General features: G+C 42.2%; 1 protein-coding gene across 2 annotated transcripts in view; it reads left to right on the top strand.

The window, feature by feature from the left end:
* Positions 1-18,279, top strand: part of LOC140657952 (contactin-4) — a 258,606-nt gene that overhangs the window by 176,577 nt on the left and 63,750 nt on the right. For both annotated transcript variants that reach the window (XM_072875734.1, XM_072875733.1), the window contains exons 7-10: positions 3,856-3,958; positions 4,594-4,778; positions 14,695-14,831; positions 16,347-16,476. In XM_072875734.1, the coding sequence (XP_072731835.1) occupies positions 3,856-3,958; positions 4,594-4,778; positions 14,695-14,831; positions 16,347-16,476 (555 nt within the window). The remainder of the gene's footprint in view (positions 1-3,855; positions 3,959-4,593; positions 4,779-14,694; positions 14,832-16,346; positions 16,477-18,279) is intronic.

Genomic DNA, 18,279 nt, shown 5'->3' with positions numbered 1-18,279 from the left:
CTGGGAAAAGGATATTTTTCCTCTGTCCCTCTTAAAAATTCCCTCCCACAAATGCATGCCATCACCCCCTGTTTAAATAGTTTCATGTAGCTGTATGGATTTCTGGCGGCAAGGATGCTTGCAGTGCAGGTGGATAAAAGATTTGAATACAATATTATGTAAGTGCAGCAAAACTGCACATTTATGGTTTGGGACCTGTCCTTCTAAAATGTGCACCCATATTCCAGCACAGGCATCCAGGAATGAAGCAGCTCTCCCTTTCACATCATGTAAGTGCTAGTGTATAAAAGGAAAAAATAAAAGATACTATGGTTTTCTAGATTTCCCAAGGTATTGAGGTTTGGTTTTGGCTTGGGTTCTGCAAGGGTGGGAGTTAGTCCTGACACTACCAGGTGGTACCTCCCATTATGGAGAAAGGGCTCTCTGAGCTATTTTCATGTTGGGAAATATAATAAATAGCTAAATATATATGGCACCGAAGAATAATGGTCCTAAAGCCTGAAGTAAGGCGTCCACTAGGATTGTAGCACTTATTGCAGCTCAGAAGAAAAAGGATTTAAATTTGAGTGCCAGACTAGCCTTCTGGCAGCTGGCTGAGGGATATGGACTGGAAGAGAGGAGGAAAGAGAACAAACCTGCAACACTGTGTCCTCCATTTAATAAAAACATGTCTGTCATCTGGCTGCCCCATCCCCATCGAGGCCACAGTCTCTGCAGCGTGCTGCCTGGAAGGGCAGCAGATACCCAGGGGTGCCATCCCCACCACTGCACCTTTGGGATCCTCTGGGCCATCCTGACCCTGCAGCAAACACCAGCCAAAGCCTGTGAGGAGCACCCAGGTGTTCACAGCCACCACTCTTGCAGTACTTTACTTCTTCTCTTTAAAATGCACTTTGGATTTTTTACATCAGAATTAAAACAGTAATAGTAGGAAAGAACTGAAATAGACCTGGAATAAAATTACCATTGGCAGCAGCTGTATGGGCCAATTAAACTTTAACATTTCACAGGTGTTGTCAGGAAATGCATATCATATCCTCAGACAAATTAGCTTGCTTCTGAATTCCTGGGACTTTCATCCAAAAGCACATTTTTAAACCTTGAAATTGGAAGAAAAATACAAAAGCCTCTGAAATGCAAACACGTAGAGCATCTGATGTGCCATGACACTGGAAGCATTCTCCAAGCTACAAACCCGGTGTCTATTTTAGTCTTTTATTTTCTCCCCCGTCCCTTCCACCTGCACGGCTAAGTCAGATGTTAAATCGCCCAGGAACAGCAGGAAAAATAAGGACTGTCTGCGTGGAAATGGTCTTGGATTCGGGACAGAGATATCTCAACTGCACTGATGTTTCTCCTATAAAGCGGAGATGGCAGGACTTGCAGCATACCCTATATATATGTGTAGGTAGGTTATAATTGCAGTGGGAGCCTTGTGATTTTTCCAGATATGAGTCCTGATTTTTAAGTGGTTAGAGTTTGCAGTAATGCTGGTAAAACAGCTGCCCTCGCAGTTGTAAGAGGCAGCAGCGGTTGCCAGAGCTGCAGGGCCATGGGTAACAGTGGCCGGAGCCGATGTCCTATGGCCCCAGGTAGCCTTCCCATCCCGATCTGGGGTTTTGTCACCCCTGGGATTACAGGTCTCCAGTCCCAGCCCAAGGAAAAGAAACAGGAACAGTAAAAGAAATGAGTGAAGAGAAGGCAAAAAAAGCCATTTTTCCTCCCTCCCATTCCTGTCTCCTGCTCTGTCAGGTGAATAACGTATTAATAATACATTCTGCCTTAATATCCTAAATAGCCCGTTAGTGTCACACAATACTTTACAGCCTGCTTTGCCTAAGGGGACCGAGTTCCTGCTTCAGGAGTGGAGGAGGCACAGAAGAAGGAGCTGTTCTCATGGATTTTGCTTTTTGAGGACTGGTTTGTAGCTGGCCTGTCAGTGGGCAGTTGGCTCTTCGGGCCGGCTCCCTTTCTCCCGTGTTACTTGGCCACCGCATCGTCTCCCACCCTCCAGCTGGCTGCCAGCGGAGCCGGCGGAGTAGTTCTGGGGGGAGCTGCATTGCCTCTGCTCATGCACCTGGGGCTGTGGTGGGGCTGGGGGTAACTGGTGGCACAGGCACCAAGGAGCTCTTCAACCACCTTGGGAAGGGTGGTGGAGACCATAATTTCTCCAGGTAAGTCTCCAATCTGAAAGCCAGCATCTTCCAAAGTGAGGCAGCTGCCTGGATGCGGTCAGGCTTTCGTGGGATGCATATCCTCAAAAGCTCTTCCTCTGCCAAATCTGTGGTCTTCATTGCAGAACGTGGAAATGCTCTTCTGGGAAAAGCTCTCAGTAAGTTCTAGTATCAGCAAAACTGCTCCCAAGCATTCACACCCAGCCTTGCTCTTGAACACTGCTGGGCAGTAGCTGTTCTTGTCTCGGCTGAAGCTTGCCCAGCAAACATTTAGCACGGAGTCTGGAGAACTTTAGGCAAGATTGCAAAGATGTGGCAAGTTGCAATCAGGAGAACAGAGAGGATTTTTCATGACGTTAATTGTAACAGACACTTCCCAGCCCTTCAGGGCTGCAGTGTTAACATGCAGAGGGCTAAGGAGTAGCATGGTCCATAATTCTTATTTGTATAGTATGTAAATGCTGGAGCATTGACACAGACTTGTGAGTTTTCTGCTGTATGTGTTGGCCAGGACATGTCTATGGAGAGAGTATTTGTATTGTTAAAAAATGCATTTAGTTTTGATGACTGATGTTGTGCAGCAGCTACTCTTTATATAATGTAGCAGCAATGCTTATGTGCAATTAACGGGTTGGAAGAAAGATGATGTAATCTGCTATTGCACCAGAACAGGTAATATACAGGTCAGCAAGTAAAGGTAGACTTGGTGTAAGCCTCATACTGAGCATTTTCAGCTTTAAAACTCTAACTGTGAAAAAGTAAAGAAAAAAAGGCCTTTCTTGCATCTTCTTTGCCAAGCAGCAGGACAGAAAGCAGCACTGCAATCATGGGCCCCCATAAGCAGTCCTGACTTACCTGAATATCTCTGCGAATTTGTGCTATCTCATTTCTGTATTACTCGTGCTAACTCATTTCTGTATTTGTGCCTACTGGTGGCATTCATGTGGCCCGATCCAGCACCACTCCCGCCTCACAGCCCACGTGCTCCTCACCTGCCCCATGCTTGGCCAACGTCCGGGAAGCACCAGGCAGTTAAGATTTAAACTGCAATCATCACTTAGCTGATAATCACTATTGGTGAAATGATATGTGCCGGTTTTAAGACAGTACAGTGACTAGAAGTGTAGCCATTTATCATGAATATAATGGCCTTTTTATGTGCACAAATTTTTAAACACAGTTTCATAAAGAGGCTGCCACAATACATGATTTACTGGGGTAGTAAAAATAAAGAAATTACCCGAAGAGTATATGTTCTCTGTGCATCTAATTCCTTGAAGTTAATAGAAGCCTTGATTAGCTCCAGTGCTTTTAAATCTTTTCCTAGTGGCTATTTGTTCCGCATTTCATTTTCTAGAAGGTGGTGAACCTCCCTTATTATTGCTTTCCTTATTTCACAAGTTACCTGCAAAAATCCTGAATATTCAAAAGCAAAAAGTAACAGAGCCATGAAGAAATTTTAATCTTTGGCAGATGGTGTGGAGCGCTGGTTCAGATTTTCCTCTGGCAGTAAATGGGAAAAGAGCCCACACTACACGGCTGTTAGAAACAGGCCATGTTTAAAATGAATGGATTAATTGGGCAAGTAATGATGTATAGAACAGCTCTGTGCTAGCACGGGAACACTTGCGAATTTATTGCAAAAATTCAACCAAGCCTTAGCATCTATTTATGTTCACAGGGGTGATGGGAGAGTATGAGCCGAAAATAGAAGTGCAGTTCCCAGAAACGGTTCCATCTGCAAAAGGAACAACGGTGAAACTGGAGTGCTTTGCCTTGGGGAAGTAAGTTTTGATCCATTATTATTATTATTCCTCCAGCTTCTCACTTTCGTAATGCTGTGTTGTAGAGTTTGCAGGATTTCCTAACCATTCACTTCCCTCAGCGGGAGTTAATTACTGCCAGCATTCGTAACAGGCAAAGGACTTGGGGAACAGGGGCTTTGCTCACCAAAAATAGGAACTGCCAAGGAAGACAGAAGATGTAACTTATTTTGTAAAGATGTGTTTGTGCATCTCCTGTTTTGAGGTCTCATGCAACACTTAAAACACACCTGTTGTTTCTAGAGTAAACACTGGCAACACTTCCGAAATCAAAATGTGGGACTGGTAGGAAAATGGATGTATTGTCACAGCAGAACCCCGGATTCAACTTTGTCAAAACAGCATTTTAATAATATAGTCTCCTGCTTTTAAGACTATGTGAGCAATACACCATTGGTATACATATGTAGATTTATATTATATATAAGCCACCCATAATAAAATTGCTCCAGATCCTGTGCCAGAGTCTTCAGGCTGACCGTGTCTTCATCATCCTCAAACATGAAACAGTGTTAAACTGATCAGACAAGTGCTTATCAGGACAAGACCCATAGCTTTTTCTGTGAGTCTTATTTTGCTTTATTTTTCTTATTTAGTCCCGTTCCTACGATTAGCTGGAGGAGAGCAGATGGGAAACAGATACCCAGAAAAGCCAGGAGACACAGATCAAGTGGACTTCTTGAAATCCCAAATTTTCAGCAAGAAGATGCTGGGCTCTATGAGTGTGTAGCTGAAAATGTGAGAGGCAAAAACGTGGCACGAGGACAACTGACATTTTATGGTAAGCAGACTGCCTGCTTTCAGGGGGTTTTATTGTATCAAGTGCAATATGCAGTAAATATTTTGTGAGAAGGTCATTTTGGGGGGTATTTTTAAAATTACTTTCTTTTACAAACAGCTCATCTCAAAAAGGGTGTAATTTGAAATAAAACCTGTCTGAATGGTGCGTATTAATTGAGAATCAGAGCAGTTGGAACAAAAGCACTTCGCTGGAAGGACATTGGCATGGTAACATGCAGAAAACACTTGCAAACGGCTCATTTGCCTTCTTGTGGCTGTGAGGCTAAAGCACATATTCTGGTGGAGCATCGTTGTGGTTACAACTCGGGATTTATTATGTATGTGTTGCCCCAGCTTGTGTTAATAAATGTTAATTGCTTATAACTAATTAAGGACTGCTTTCAAGAGGGGTCACTGGTTGCACAGCGTGGAAAGTTGGGATTTAACCCTGTCGGAGCCAGCAGAGTCCTCTTCACCCAAAGACTTTCTACACCTCCTCTTCTTACACTGAAATCAGAGCCATTGATCTGGGCACAATAAAAATGTAAAACTTCAGCTTCATAGGCCTTTTGTGTTAAGTAGAAGATGCATTAGTACCTCTAATGCTGATACAAGTGTCTGCCCACCCCCAAATTTCTGCTGGAAACAGCCCTGTCTTGCAAAGCAAATTAAATGCTTCTAGGAGGTGAACCAAGCTTGCCAGGGGAAAGCTTTACCTGTTCTGAGTTGCTGTGGATTTACCCGCATAGAGGTGAACGAGAGTCACAGAGAGGGGTTTTAGAGGTACGAATGGGCTGTTGGTTTGGAACTTACTTTCTGTTTGATATTTTTTGGAGGGGAGAAGGCTGCAGGTTACATACCCCGCATGCAGGCGTGCAGGGACCTCCCCACCGTCATAAAAATCTTTATTTTGTTGCTGCTCTGTTATCATCCTAAGGAGCATAATAGAGTGTCGTTCTTTATCGAACACATGGAGAGAAATTCAGTGTTTTCTCCCCCAAATACTCCTGAGGGCCCAACTTCTGTCAGCAGGGAAGATTGGGTTGAACTCCAGAGATGAGAAGAATGTTTTTGATTTATAGTAAATTTGCCGCAGAAAAAGGGTTTGGGAACTAACCCTCCTGGCAAAACTGGATTGAATTTGGTGAGTAATGTAATTTTTTTTTTTTTAAAGGCATATATAGGGATGTTTTAAAATTGGAAATATTTCTAAAAGACATTTCATTTAGAAATCAGAACTTTTGGGGCTTCCATTTCAAATGAACACTTCTCCTTTTAAAATTGAGTAAAATATAAAATGAGAAAACATTAAAAAGGAGTGAAATAGCAAGAACAAAGTGAAATCTTTCATGTTAAGGAAAGAATCTGGGGTTGATTCAGACTGGTTGTTCATTTTTTAAATTAAAAGATTTGAAGATTTCTTTTTCTGTTCATCAAACAATGCATGTTTCTCCTGATTTTTCCCATGTGGACAGTAAATGAAAAGACTCATCGGTTGTATAGTTTTGCTCAACCCACAGCCAAACCTGCCTTCCTTGCAAAGCAGTGAATCGAGCCTTTGGTATACTCCCACCATAGCATATATTAAGTTACCTAATTGCAGTAATGAATTTACCAGTCTGGATCCCATTCCTGGAGGACTGCAGATCCTACACAAAAGCTGCCACCATGGCTAGTGCTGGTTTTCACACTCAAGATAGCATTTCAGCAAAGCAGCTCAAGATTTTATGGGAAGAGGAGTGTCCTCCTCTCTCTCTGTGATGCTGGGAACTATCTTTACATCCACTTTTCTTCATGTGAGCAGAGGAGTTCCTTATGGAGACGTGTTAGCCTGCCACCTCTGCTGGTTACTGGTTTTAAAGATAATTGACTAAAATATCGTCCTTGTTGTCTTGAGGATGATGAGTTACTAGTTTATAAGTATTCAGTTTTCAAGGATAGCTTGTGTTTTGGCAGCCATTTAGTACTGAAAACGGATGTCTTAAAAAAAAAACTTGCTTTCTGTAAGCTAGGCTCTGGAGTTTCACGTGGCAAGCGAAATTTTTTTAGGGAAAGTAACTTACTGTAAACATTATATACGAATAGTTGAAACTGAACAAAAGTCATTTTCCTTAATCATTTTTCTTTTTAAAGCGGAGAAGTGTTATGTCGTTATTGAAATACAACTGTGATGTTGGCAGAGCTTTTGGCAGGTTGGGGCTGGCGCCCAGAGAAGGGAACGCCCCAGAGGATGCGATATGGGCGGTCAGACGTGCCGCTTGCGCGCGGTGACGTGCTCTGTAACGACGTGTGCCCTGGAGATTGCAATCTGGCTCTAACAGCATGACTCCTTTAAACCCAGTTATCTGCCTCTCTGCATAGTATAAATTAAAAGAAAGAGGAAAAAGAAAATGAAATTCAAATTTGCCTGCTCGCTGTAGATAACCCAGTGTTGCCTCTGTTGTCAGGTTCTTTCAGTGCTCCTAGAAGTTGTCAGGGAAGGTTGACTTTTGCTGTATTTCATTCTTGTATCAATGTTTATTTTTTCCTCTGTTAGCATATCAGTGACACTGAAGTTGTTTGACATTCTCATTGCAGCAGGAAAGGTTAATTAAACGTGCAAGATCTGTTCTTCCTCCATTTTCTGTGCTTTGAGCCCCTGCAACAGGCTGTTTTTATTGCTCTCCAAAAGCATTTGTTCTGAGTGCTATATGCCCTACTTGATAGATAGACCTACACAATAGAAAACATGTTAATGTTAATGCAATTACAGTGACTTATACCTGTTTCCTTGACTATTATAACTCTGAATGACATACCACTTGTTTTCTTGCCGTACGTCTCTTGTTCTGTCTGCCGTTCGTAACCAGATACCACGTACCTCAAATTGGCTCCTGAGAACTAGCAAATTAAAACTGCAAAAATCTCTTTTTTTCCACCCTCATTTAGCAGCCATAAATGCACGTCGCACTGTGTTCCTGACTTGGCAGCTTGTTCCCCGCAGACCCTGTGCCTTTGTGAGCCAGGCCAGGTCAATCCCTGTGGCCGAGGCAGGTGAGGTCCCCAGCGGGAGCCGGCGTCGGCACGGCCGGAGCACATCACTGCCACGGCGCTGGCTGCACTGACGCCTCTGCTTCAAGTGCCTGCTTCTCCATTGAACTCGGCAGCAAGGGTCCGCCACGCCGTCAGCTATGTCTTTTGATCCGCAGCATTTCGGAAGCACTCCCATTGACCTGATTCTATTTTTAATCTGGCTGCTCATAAATTTTAAATTTGATAAGCCTCCATGAGGCTAAGATTTATATCCTGAGCAAAAAGCAATGCCAACAATTTTTTTTTTTGGCAGAAGTACAGTAAACAGATTACCTTAGCTACCTAATTTGAAAAGAAATTGCCTTTTCGTTCATAAAACCATCAAGGAGATGCTTATTTATTATCATCATGGATGTTGTTCCATTCATGTTAAGTTTAGATGCCATTTCAGTTAGATCATCCTTTGTCAGACAGACAGTTGCAACCCAAAGGTTGTCGTGAGCATAGGACAAGAGGCAACGGTCAGATGCACAAGCACAGTGAACTCATAAGGCGTTGTTGTGGCTGCTCATCCCTGTGCTCAAAGCCTTTCCCACAATGGACAAGAGCCTCGCGCCCCTCTACAGCTCCACTAACGTGCCTTGGCTGGGTTCTCCCTCCTGGCCATCGTCAGAGGTCTCTGTACCACCACACCAGCATATTGCTCTCCTGGACTTCTTAAAAATATGAGTGTATTTTTTAATGCAAAGTGTGAAATAAGATGGTTATGCCAGTGCTTACTCCTTGGGCTCCACTTCAGCGTGCATTTAGACTTTCCTATATTGGCTCTGTCTGATGAGACAATACAAGATCTTGGTATCCCCCACCCCAACGGCATGTATAATCTGAATAACAGAAAACAAGAACAACAGCTGTCAGTCAAGGTGATCCAAATATAAGCACATCTAATGGGGCTGGTAGCAACAGCAGTAGGAAAGCAGCACCGGGGGAGGCTGCTCCGCCGTGCAGGCAGGGCTGCTAGGCTGGAACCAGGCACCCCAGTACAGGCAGGGGTGCTTGGGGCTGAGGAGCTGCACCACCACTGGGAACATTTGTCTGCCAGAATTATGACCAAAACCATGCAATTTGGAATTGCGCTTTCCAGTTGGATCAACGCTGTCTTACATGGCCTGGAAAAGAGGGAAAATATCCCAGTACCAAAATGGCTCAGTTTCAGCCGGCATTGATGCAGGTGCTGACTTGGCGTTGCCTGTGTTGCTCTGGGGTCCTCCAGCATCTCTCTCGCCTGAGCTCATCAGCTCCCTGCCCAGCACCTTGCGGGCAAGCCAAGGCGAGGAGGAAAAAATTGCAGTTAAAATGGTTTCTAAAAGTGTCAGCACAGCAGCATCCGCATTAGCAGAGAGACAGACTTATTTGTAACTAATTACAGTTCTTTGCAGCATTTTGTAAGATATTCAGCAGAAGCCATTTAATTGGCTGGACTGCTTTTCAGATGAAATACTTCTCAAATCAAAGTCCCACCAGGAATTTATGTGGCTCCTTAATTTTGCAGTGAAAAGAGTCCCCCTTTCATCGGTGGGCCTGTGTTTTATTTGTGCAAAAGCTACTTTATGCCGCTCTGTAAAACAACCTCAAATGTAAACCATATTATGCTCTTCATTATGGTTAGAGGTCTAAAAAGGAAATTTGCATAAGTGAAAATCAGGCAGTTGTATGTCTCTACTCCATTTAGGTCCCAGATCACAAATAATTCACTGAAAATTCAAAGCCACTTGAAATAAAATGAGTTTCTGGACTGATAAAAATACAAAAAAAAAATCACATAAATAGGACAAGTATATATTATTATTAATTATAATTGACATGCCTCACTAGAAAACCCAGTTTGCTACCTGTTACACAGATACATTGCCAATTGATTTCTCACCTTCAAGCACCTCTGTGTTCATTTTATTTAAAGTTCTCAAATCCTGTGTTGTTTCAGAATATTGTGCCAATTTAACTTTTGGTTAACCACCACTTAAAGACTTGGCAGCAGCCAAATCCGTCCTTCCAGAAAGGGGCCGTTGGCTGTGGGAGCAATCATTGCAGTGCCCAATCTCGGTTGGTTACACTCGCCCTGGGGAAAATCACTGCTCGGAGGGAGGATGTCTTGGCTCCTGCCAGTGGAATATGTATTTTCTCAGACTTTAGTGCAGGCGGGAGTAACTCTGAGTTTTGAATAACTTGCTGCCTAAGGGAAGTCTTGCATCCAGAACAAGTTTCTGCACAGAGAACAGGCATGTTTCTCCTCCACTTTTCCTTTTCCAAGGGATTGCTGGAAACCTGCTTATAGAGAAATCAATTTTTAGGAGATTCAGAAAAAGTGCTCAAATTATTATCGTTTTGGCTTGGAAAAATAGCTCTCCAGCAGGAGAAGCAAAAATACAAATAGGTATGAGAAATGAAGTGTGAAGGCTATTCATAGAGCACCCCACACCTCCTTTACTCCCCTGGGTAGCCTCAGTCTAGAGAATCAGGGATAAAAAATAACTAAATCCCAGAGGACTTGTTTTTATGAATGTGCCTGTAATACCTGCAGTCAGTTGGTGCCCAGCCTAACTGGGGAGAAAGTCATGTAATGGTGCAGAATAGCTTATGGAACAGGAAGTAAATAAGAGGTAGGGACAATTTAAGTATTTTTACCAGCTAGGTTAACTCCTTCAAATTTTCCTCTGTTTCTTTTGCTCTGATGTTTAATATTTTAGTCCCAAGCAGAACTCCCAGGTTGGTTCATTATGGTCAGTCTTCTAGAGAGGCAGAAAGGAGACATCCTGCCCACGTGGCAGTATCTGGTGAACTTTGCAAAGACGCAGACAAACGGAGATCATTTAGGTGCAACATTCAAGCAAATGACTTTGGTGGAGGATTTGCACAGCTTTGAGAGTTGTATAGATTTCAAATAGTCCTTAATTGGCAGTAGAGGTCAGGAGAAAGAGATTAAGAGGAGGAAAGGAAGAGAAGAGGAAAAGTGATAACTTAAAGTCTGGTTTCACATTCCTGTGATCATTGGGAAAGATAACAAATTAGGGACATATGGGTTTTGTTTACAGAAGCTATATCCCCATTTGGACCAAGATGACGCGTGCACTTGTCTGCACAAACCTTATACACTGGCTGCATTCTTTATTTTTAATTACTCATGTATTTTTCCCATCTGTTTTTCTTACTTCTTATGCTTGGCTTTCTGGTCTTTGGACTTTTCTGATCCTGGGCTCAGTCTCAATCTCCTTAGAATAGATATAGTAATGGACAAGTCATTCAGCCTTTCATCTGCCATTAATGATGAATTACACAGCCTGCACTAGGTCATCAGCTGCTATAAATTGGCTTAGGAACACTGAAATCAATATATACCGACCGAGAATTGGATTCTGTATATGTATTAGTACCTCATTTGCTTTAGTCTTTTTGGTTGTTTTGAACTCCCAGACGATTGCAAAGTCCTACAGATTTATTTCTGGTTTATTTCTCACATTGCTCCTGTAATACTTTGGTTTTGTTACTCATTTCTGATACGATGCATCATCACCAGCTGTGTCCTTTCATTTTCAAATGCCTTTTAGGACATGATTTCTGGTCCAGCTTTCCAGTGCCTACTTTTGCCTTTCAGTTTATTACAATGAAGGACAGACTCATTCTGGATTTTTTTGGTCTTAGAGAAGTAGGAGTATATTTGGGCATACTTTCCTAATCACCTGGTTTAAAATGCCCCACTTTGCATTGGTGAAGACTGGAAGGTGATCAAAGGTAAACAGGTTTTTTTCTAACTGCTGCCATAATTTTTCTCCTGTCCCCCTGAGGACAAATTCCAGACAGCTCTCATCACCTAGGAGAGGGATATTTTTCTTTAAAGCTATCCTTACGTAAGAGTCATGCTTATATTTCTAAGCTTTCTCTTCCACTTTATAGATTTAGCATGTGAATTTTTCTTGCGACTCAGATGAATTCTTAATCAGCTTCCATGTAATCTTTTTCTTTAGTACCAGATTTTTCCTCCGGGATGTTTCCAAGGCCAGTAATATCTAAGTACTCCAAATAGGGCCAAAATATTTCCAGACCCATCATATGAAAGAATTAGTCTTTGGTCAGCACCACTGAAATGATCCGAAGGACTTTTTCTGGAACACGACTACCAGTCACAAATTAAACCTTGTCATTATCTCAAATAATATTGCTATACCAGAAAATGTTGTAGCATGGAGCTGGTTTCATATCCTTATTTGAATTATTTTAATTATCGTGCTTGAAATCTTGTGTCACATTACCACGTCCTGGTGTGATCCCCAATGGGAGGCTGTCAGATTTCATTATATTATGGCGACTCTCATTTGGTGGCTCAAACATATTTGCTGCATGAACCAACCCTTGTGTATTACCCAAGATTAAGTCAAGAGCGTGCCTGTTATTCTCTGAAATGAACTGTTGAAAGGAGAGGTTGACCTAATTGGAAAAGTCTCCCAAAGAGCAGCAGAGAATGAAGCTCCTATGAAACAAAGGACTCCTCCGGTTTTCACTGAGATTTATTTTTTGACCTATTATGCTCATTGTGTAGTTGTCTGCATCATAAATGGCTTTAGGATAGACAGCTTAACTAGTTAAAATGACTGGAGGGGGTGAAGAGTGGCACGCGGTGCAAGGCTGTGGCTCGCGGGTGCTGCACAAAAGAGTGAAATGAGTAGCAGGGGTGGCAGCTCCCAGCGCTTCCAGCACCACACATTTAAATCTCAGCACCATTGCTTAGAGCAGGAGTTGAGATGTGCAACATGCAAAGTACAGCAGAAAGACTGGACAGGTAAAGTCTTCTGCTGCGTTGGGTGAGCATTTTCCTTATTTGGGGAGTCTGCCTGAAATAAGGATAAATACTGAATTTTCTTTCCTCCTCACATGAGAGTTATCTTTCTTTTTACATAGCATACATTTATATGTTATAGAACCCACCTTACCTTTCATGGATTTTCTTGTTTTACAGGTTACTTTCAGTTGTTTTGTCTGAATGTTTTTTGTTTACATGTGGGAAATCAGTAAAACGTTCAGTACTGCAAAAAAGGCAAATGGATCTGTTTGGTTTTATAGAGCTCCTTTTATGGTATCATAAGACTCTCTTCAAAATTATGAGTTGGATACTGTTAGAATAGTAAATATGTAAATTCATGAGTAATTTGCAAATGTCCTTGAGCCACTGAACCTGTTGCAGTTGCGCAGGGTGTCTCAGTTCGATGGAATTGTTCAAGTTCTTACTCCAGACGACAGAATTGACTTTCGTCTTCCTACATTTAAAAGCTTTCCCTTTCATACCTCTTTTGATACAGATAATAAGGAAGCTTAAAATATTACGGGGGCAGGAGGGGCAGTCAGAGAAGTAAACACTGCTTGCCTCTCCTTTTCAGCCACTTCTTTTGCTTCTGCATTGTCATTACGTTCAGTTCGCCTTTCTTCTTTTTTTGCAAGTCCCTTGGAGTTAAGATGCTGTGCAAAATTCTTCAGCTTTCCTCTGTGCTTTGTAGGCACCGTGAGAAGTGTGCAGTGTGGTAGGTGTGGGATTAAGCACACATCTGTCACAGCCTGAACACAGTTTTAAAAGGCACTCAGCTCTCTGAATGTGTATATCCAGCATCACATCATGGTAGACATACCAATATTTTGGGTATAATCATATCAACTGTATGTTGAACTTACCATTTTGATATATTTTTTAATTTATCCTTTCAGACCTTTTTCTGGCCCCTGTCCCTGTCCAAAGGAGATATATGAAGTTGTTACCTGTTTTAGAGTAATCTTAATTTTTTTTTAACCTGATTACATGGGAAAAAGTATTAACCAGGTTCTTGGAGACCTCTGCTGGTAATATCTTCCTACTAAGTCTCTCAGATTTTCTTGTGTCAAAATAGGGCAAATGACCCTTAAAAAAATCTGGACTCACTCTCTTTTTTAATGGGACTTTCTGAAAAGTATTGTAGGTATATCTGGACAGATAGGGTTTATGAATGTAACATAAGAAAGTCAGAGGTTTTGTATGGTCTCCAAAAATACATGGCAGTTTTAGCAGAATTTAATTTATATGTGGAGTCTGGCTAAACTTAAGCTGTATTTAAAAAAAAGGCAATAAACAACAAACTCTGATAAAAATATGTGAAACACAACTAAAATTATAATCTCATAAGTGTCTGAAAACTGCCAGTGCCAGTTTTCACCAAGTTCTAGCAAAATGTATCTCCAATATCTGCTTTTGGACTTTCCAGGGTTGTTCAGTGCAACATTAATTAATGCAATTATTGAGTTCAGAGATTTTTCATACACATGGAACATCTTCCTATGGCAGTACTTGTACATATGGCCCTAATCTAAGAAAAGACCAAGAATTTGGACCTGAAGTAGTACCTATAACCGTGCAGGCCTAGGTTACTGGAATAACCTTAATTTCAATGCAGAGGTACTTCTAAATTACAAGTTTTGAAGTTGGATGCTAAATTTTAGAGCTTTGAAGCCTAAGTCATATAGATCCTGAAGAAGAAAATGTCTCTATTTGAAGGACCAGGGGTCTAACAGTGCCATTTATTCCACTGGGGCAGCACATGAATTGTTGCTTTGGTTTTGTACAATGATCAGGATTTCTGAAACTACTCTTTTTCATTAAGTGTTTTTATTAAAAATAAAATGAAAACAGGTTCTGATCTTGCACGTGCCACCTTCAGAAAGCAGAACTGGACTCAGGGAAAAAAAATAATCTTTAGCAATTATTAAACATGTTATTAAATCCAACTCTTAAATGTGCTAATAAAGAAAGAAATGGCCATTTGCTTGCGCCTAGAGAGCACGCTGTTGGTTACAGACACAAGGCTTTAGTCATTACTTCTGCATTGCAGCTCAGCCCAACTGGATTCAGAAAATCAGCGATGCACACGCAGCCATAGAGGAAAGCGTCATCTGGGAATGCCGAGCAAGCGGGAGACCGAAGCCCTCGTACCGCTGGCTGAAGGACGGGGAGCCGCTGCTGCCCCAGGTAGGCACTGCTGGAGCCCTTCACCGGGGAGGAGGGTCACAGGCTCTGCAAGTGCTTTCATGCTCCACCAGCTTTCTCATCTCTGCATGTTTTAGTACTTTTGGAATGGAAATAGAAAGGATGGCGGTGCTCTGAAATCCCCCCTCTGGGTAGGCAATTCCTTGCAACGCCTGGTGGGCACCTCTGTCCGGCTTCAGGAGAGCTGCTGTTAGTGACAAGTGGGACACACGACAGCTCTACATTCAGAGGTCCTCCCTGAAGTGAAGGATCCGTGATAGAAACCTAAGAGTGGAGAGACCCTTGTGAAGAAGAGGGAATGGCTGAATGGGACTGTGGAGCCTGCAGCCAAAAAATGATCGCCCCGGATTAATTTTTTTTTATTTTTTTACTTTGGCTGCTAATGAAAGCTTAGCATTTCTGCTGGTCTTTAATGGTGTTCCCACTCCTCCTGCCGAGCTCTGTCCCTGTGCAGGCGACCAGGAGTGTGGCCTGCCATTTCCAGGGACACGAAGAGCTGCCTAAAGAAGGGTGGTGTGCAGGAGCTGGGGAAATGCACCCCCTCCCACCGCCCTGTCTGCCCAGCCTCTTGCTGGAGTGTCATCGCTCAGTCCCATGATCCCCCCCCATTATAACCACAAAGTAAAACAAGTCACCAAAACATTGGTTTCACAGTAAGCCAGCATTTTCTTCCCTTCACTTATTGTGAAAGAATATGGCAGCCCAGATTTGATCAAACCCTGATAAAGATTGCACAAACATTAAATTTCTGCCCTACGGCCAAGTAGAAAGCAAATAGCTCTTTATATTACTATTTTTTTAGATGGTGAAACTCCTGGGTAGGGAGGGAACACTTTGCTGTACTTATTAAAATTGATAACACGAGCTCCATATCCCTAGGCTGACAAATGATACCCTGGTCTTTTGTTCCACACTCTAATTTTGCTTGCTTCATGCTGGTCACTAGCAGATGGTCCTGTACTTAAATCACGTCAGTGGCTGGTATGAAGTAAAGGATCATTAAATTATTAACATCTATATTGTTTTCAGTAAACTGCAGAGGATTTTAAGTATTTCTGTCCATGCTAGCTGAGATGGCAACCAGTCTTACTAGCCTTCATTGCCATATATGCTCATAATACCATTGTTTTAAATGTTTTAAAGAATACGGTTGGCTGTGATACGCTACTATGGAACAAAAGTGTATTTTTTGATTCAAGTTTATCTGTTTGAAAGGGATATTATTCTAAATGGTTTGGGTATTAAATCAATGAGGAGTCAAGGGAAAGTCCTCCAATTTAAGTTGCATTTACCAACTACTGTATTGGTTTTACCATTTAGTATCTAACCTGACATAAATTTAGCTGGCAGACAAATAGATTGGAGCATGCAAATTCTTCCCATTACTGCTACTTTTTTTTGTCCACCTTGGTATAAAATACAGCACAACCACTGGGTTTATGTTCCAGGGAAGGATCTCCTTATTTACTTTTTTATTTGTTTTACTGTTTCCTGCAGGGCAGAGTTCAGCTAGAGCAGGGCTCGCTCACGATAATGAACGTCAGCCTGTTGGATGCCGGCATGTATCAGTGTGTAGCGGAAAACAGACATGGCATTATTTTTGCCAGTGCAGAACTAAGTGTCATCGGTAAGTTTACCTTCCTGAACACTGCAGACGTTCCAAAACCGGCAAAGCCTTCACCCAAGCTGGTTTTGCCAAGTTTCAGCATCTGAAGGGCTACTGAGGATCTTTGACAAGTTTTTGTTTTTAAGTAAGGCATGAAATGAAAACTTGAGAAAGTGGATAGACATAGAACAGATTTTTTTACATCATTCCATCTTCCCATATTCATCCAGGTGACTGAGCACGGAGAGCTGGCAAGCTCACTCAACCTCTTGCTGGTTAGAAACGTTTATGGAGAAACCCGACTATTGCAGTTCAGAGCATACTGGACAGTAACTGCCTGCTCGTGGGCTGCAGAGGCTGACTCTCTTGAGGAAATGTTGAAAAACCACTTGTCTAAATAGACCTTTCACCGTTCTAATGGCAATTGTAATGCTCCCATCCCAAACCCTCGCCAAGAAAAACAACTTCTGCCCCACCTGTTTTGTGTACACCTACTTTACTTGTCCCAGTTAATATCAGGAGAAGCTCCTGTGAATCCAGGTGGTTAAATACCTGGTGGGAGGGAGTAGAGATTACAGAGCCAGGCTCTTCTCAGTGGTGCCCAGTGCAGGACAAGAGGCAATGGGCACAAACTGAAGCACAGGAAATGCCATTTAAACATAAGAAAAACTTCTTTACTATGAGGTTGGTTGAACGCTAGAACAGCTTGCCCAGAGAGATTGTGGTATCTCTGTCCTTGGAGATACTCAACATCCAACTGGACATGGCCCTGGGCAACCTGCTGTAGCTGCTCCTGCTTGAGCAGGGGTGGCATGGGACCATCTCCAGAGATCCCTGCCAGCCTCAGCTGTCCTGCAAGTTTGTACTTCATTCACAAACGTTGCTCTTGTATGAGTGGCAGGCCTGGAAACTGATATGTCAGCATGGATATGTAGTTTCAAAGGGTTAAATAGAATTCAGGATTACAAAATAGTGGTTTAGTTGTTTTCAAAGTGAATGTTCAATAGCATCATTCCCCACTTTATCCTGAAGAACAAAGCATGAGGTCTTTTCTGATTATGGCATTTCCAATTATCGGTCATTTTTTATCAGCAGCGATAGATGCCTGCATAGAAAAAAAACTCATTTGAAAGATTGTCAGTGTTGCTGTTCAGGAAAAGTACAATAAAGCTCAATAAATTAGACTTCACAGTGCTAAGATTTATTGGATGTGTTACTGCGTGAAAGAAATCGAAATAAACCCACTGATGCTCTTCCTCTCTATTCAAAACCCTGGTAAAAATCAGCCTTTTGGAGGAAGACATATCTTCTCAGAAGACAGAGACTTTGCCCTTGTTGATGGGTACCTCCAGTGCCTCCCCGTGCCTGGCAGTCCCACAGCACCCAGGAGCCGACCTCGTGTCTCCACAAAAAGCAAAGACCTTGGAGAGCCTGCTCTTAAAAACCTGCCAGATAACGTGTTTTTGGCTGACTTCTCATTTGGATTATGCAATCGTGCTTCTGTATGTCACATGAAAAGTAGCAGAATGATGTGCTGCAGATTAATTTCTATGGACCTGTGATTTAATTTGGCATATTTTTAAAGAAAAACAGGATGTTTTCCTTTTCGCTAGGGTTTTCAAAGGAGGTCAATATTCTGAGTTCTCACAGAGAAATGTTAACTTTTAAACAGATCTTTCTGAGTATAAAAATGGTTATTTTAAAAGGTCCTGAAGTTAAGCACTTGACATGATTAAACACCACTAATAGCAAGTGAGACTTACAGCAAAATCACGTGAAAAAGAGAAATGGAAAATTACAGACAGAGCTTTTCTCAGAGTGATT

The sequence above is a fragment of the Ciconia boyciana genome, chromosome 11 (genome assembly GCF_034638445.1).
Source record: "Ciconia boyciana chromosome 11, ASM3463844v1, whole genome shotgun sequence".
Classification (NCBI taxonomy): domain Eukaryota; kingdom Metazoa; phylum Chordata; class Aves; order Ciconiiformes; family Ciconiidae; genus Ciconia; species Ciconia boyciana.
Note: the sequence above shows the minus strand (reverse complement) of the source record. Positions and strands in the feature narration are given on the sequence as shown.